The sequence below is a fragment of the Mandrillus leucophaeus genome, unplaced genomic scaffold, assembly GCF_000951045.1.
Source record: "Mandrillus leucophaeus isolate KB7577 unplaced genomic scaffold, Mleu.le_1.0 Scaffold442, whole genome shotgun sequence".
NCBI classification, from domain to species: Eukaryota; Metazoa; Chordata; class Mammalia; order Primates; family Cercopithecidae; genus Mandrillus; species Mandrillus leucophaeus.
The window spans coordinates 212,010-214,186 of NW_012104721.1; the positions used below are offsets into that span (position 1 = coordinate 212,010).

At 37.2% G+C, this 2,177-nt stretch overlaps 1 protein-coding gene across 1 annotated transcript in view; it reads right to left on the reverse strand.

Moving 5' to 3' along the window:
* LOC105549544 overlaps positions 1-2,177 on the reverse strand; it is a 36,568-nt gene that overhangs the window by 25,639 nt on the left and 8,752 nt on the right. Inside the window, 2 exon segments of the mRNA XM_011994146.1 lie at positions 1,567-1,602; positions 1,839-1,916. Coding sequence (XP_011849536.1) covers positions 1,567-1,602; positions 1,839-1,916 — 114 coding nt within the window.

Sequence of the window (2,177 nt, forward strand, 5' to 3'; positions counted from 1 at the left end):
ACATGGCACATGTATACCTATGTATCAAACCAGCACAATGTGCACATGTACTCTAGAACTTACAGTATAATAATAATAAAAAAGGTATATTCCTTTTATTCTGGAAATTCTCTTTAAAAAATAGATCACAGAACAGACCTTTTTCTAGTGCTTTCAAGAAGCATTCAAGTTTTCATATTTTCCAAGAAGCTAATTGGTCAATTCAACTCATCTTTGTAACCATAAATTTTATATGGTCATATTTATCAACACTCTCTAACATAATTTCTTTCTTTTATATTTTATAGAAATTATTTTCTTAGCCTGAGTTTGCATAAATATTCACCTGTGGTTTTATCTTGTCAAAAAAAAAAAAAAGGCAAGCAGGACACAAAAGAAAAAAAACAAAACAAATTTTACTACTTCTCTTAACTGAATGCCCTACTCCTTAGAACACCAAAATTGAGAGTCATTAGACTAGAATACAGTCATTAAAGATAGCAATGAAGACAATGAAGAAGTACATGGAGAAGAAAAAATGTTAAGAGAAAAAAGAATACAAATTATATTCATACAATGATTACGAATATGTAAAAATAGGTATGCAGGTAGCCAAGGTGGTAAATTTATGTTTATCCAAAACCAAAAACAGTGTGTTGGAGTATTTTGATATTTTTCACCATAAAAAATTACGAATTTTCATCGCTTTATTTGGCATCATGAAAGCTTTTAAGATAGTCATCCAAAAATTGGCTAACACAACAAAAATCCCACAAAACAGATTCCAACCAAAGAAAAATCTTTAAAGGCAACCAATCAGCACCTAAGGAACTCAATCATCTGGCTTTTTATTTTTTGAGATGGAGTCTTGCACTGTTGCCCAGGCTGGAGTGCAGTGGTGCATGCCACTAGGCCAGGCTTTTTTTTTTTTTTTTTTGTATTTTTAGTAGAGACGGGTTTTTGCTACATTGGCCAGGCTGGTCTCAAACTCCTGACCTCAGACAATCCGCCTGCCTCAGCCTCCCAAAATGCTGGGATTATAGGCATGAGCCACTGTGCCCGGCCAATCATCAGGCTTTTTGATGGAAGATATTTCTAGAATTAATAGAGACATAAGATCCAGTACCATTGCCTTGACAGTGGACAGACTGATTTACTCCAGTCAGGTCTACATGGGCAAAGTAAAATAAAACATGGAATGCCATTATCTTGACAGTGGTGCTGGGTGGAAGGAAGGGCAATTAGGCAGATACAGGGACCTGAGACTCAGGTGGTTATTTTCTTCATCTCATCGGTGGGGACTTGGCTTCTTTGACTGCATCTTGATATGCTTGGTTACACTGTTAGTATTTCCCCTTATGGATACTGTAGGCTTATTTTATAGCCAGAGTGAGTAGGGGCAGGCTATCTGGCCAGTCGCCCCCTCAGATTATCTTCCCCAGACAGCTAATGTTTATTAGAGCAACTAGAGAAGAGAAGAAAAGAGTGACTGGAAGGAGGGGAAAGAAAGAAAGCGGGAAGACAAGCTAGCCAACGTCATTACTTTTAAGTCTGCAATACTGAAAATGCATAGTACATGAACATTACCTTGTGTTCAGACACTCAGGCAGTGTTTTCAATTGCCTGAAAAAACAAGAGACAGTCACAAAAACATTACGACACATCAGTGAAACACGTTTCACCTTACTCAGCCTGCCCTGTTATGTCATCCAAGAGCCAATGTGTCCATATGGCAGCCATCAGCCATCATTTCCACTCGAATGACTTTTGAGATTTTTATTTCAATCTACCTCAGTTATACATCTGTCACTAATTGCCACTCATTTCCTCCTTGATAATCACAGTTCCAAAGATCTCACCTTAATCCAGGCTTCTGAAATGGTTTTCTCATATCTAATAGCTGACTTTATTACATCAAAGAGGAGAATAACACAGCTCTGATGCTGCTTTCTTGATTTCCTGAGGAACTACAAGTAGCAGAGAGGAAAAAAAATTACTCTTACCTACCAGAAAAGAACTTACAAGATCTGAGTTCCTGCTTAGTAGCCATGTACCCCTGGAGGAAACGACAACCTCACATATAAGATGGCTAATAAACTTGCACTGTAGTCTGTCTGGGATTGATCTGAATGGCTAAGAAAACATATAAACACATACATACTCACACACATATATGTAATTTGAAACACTGTACAATA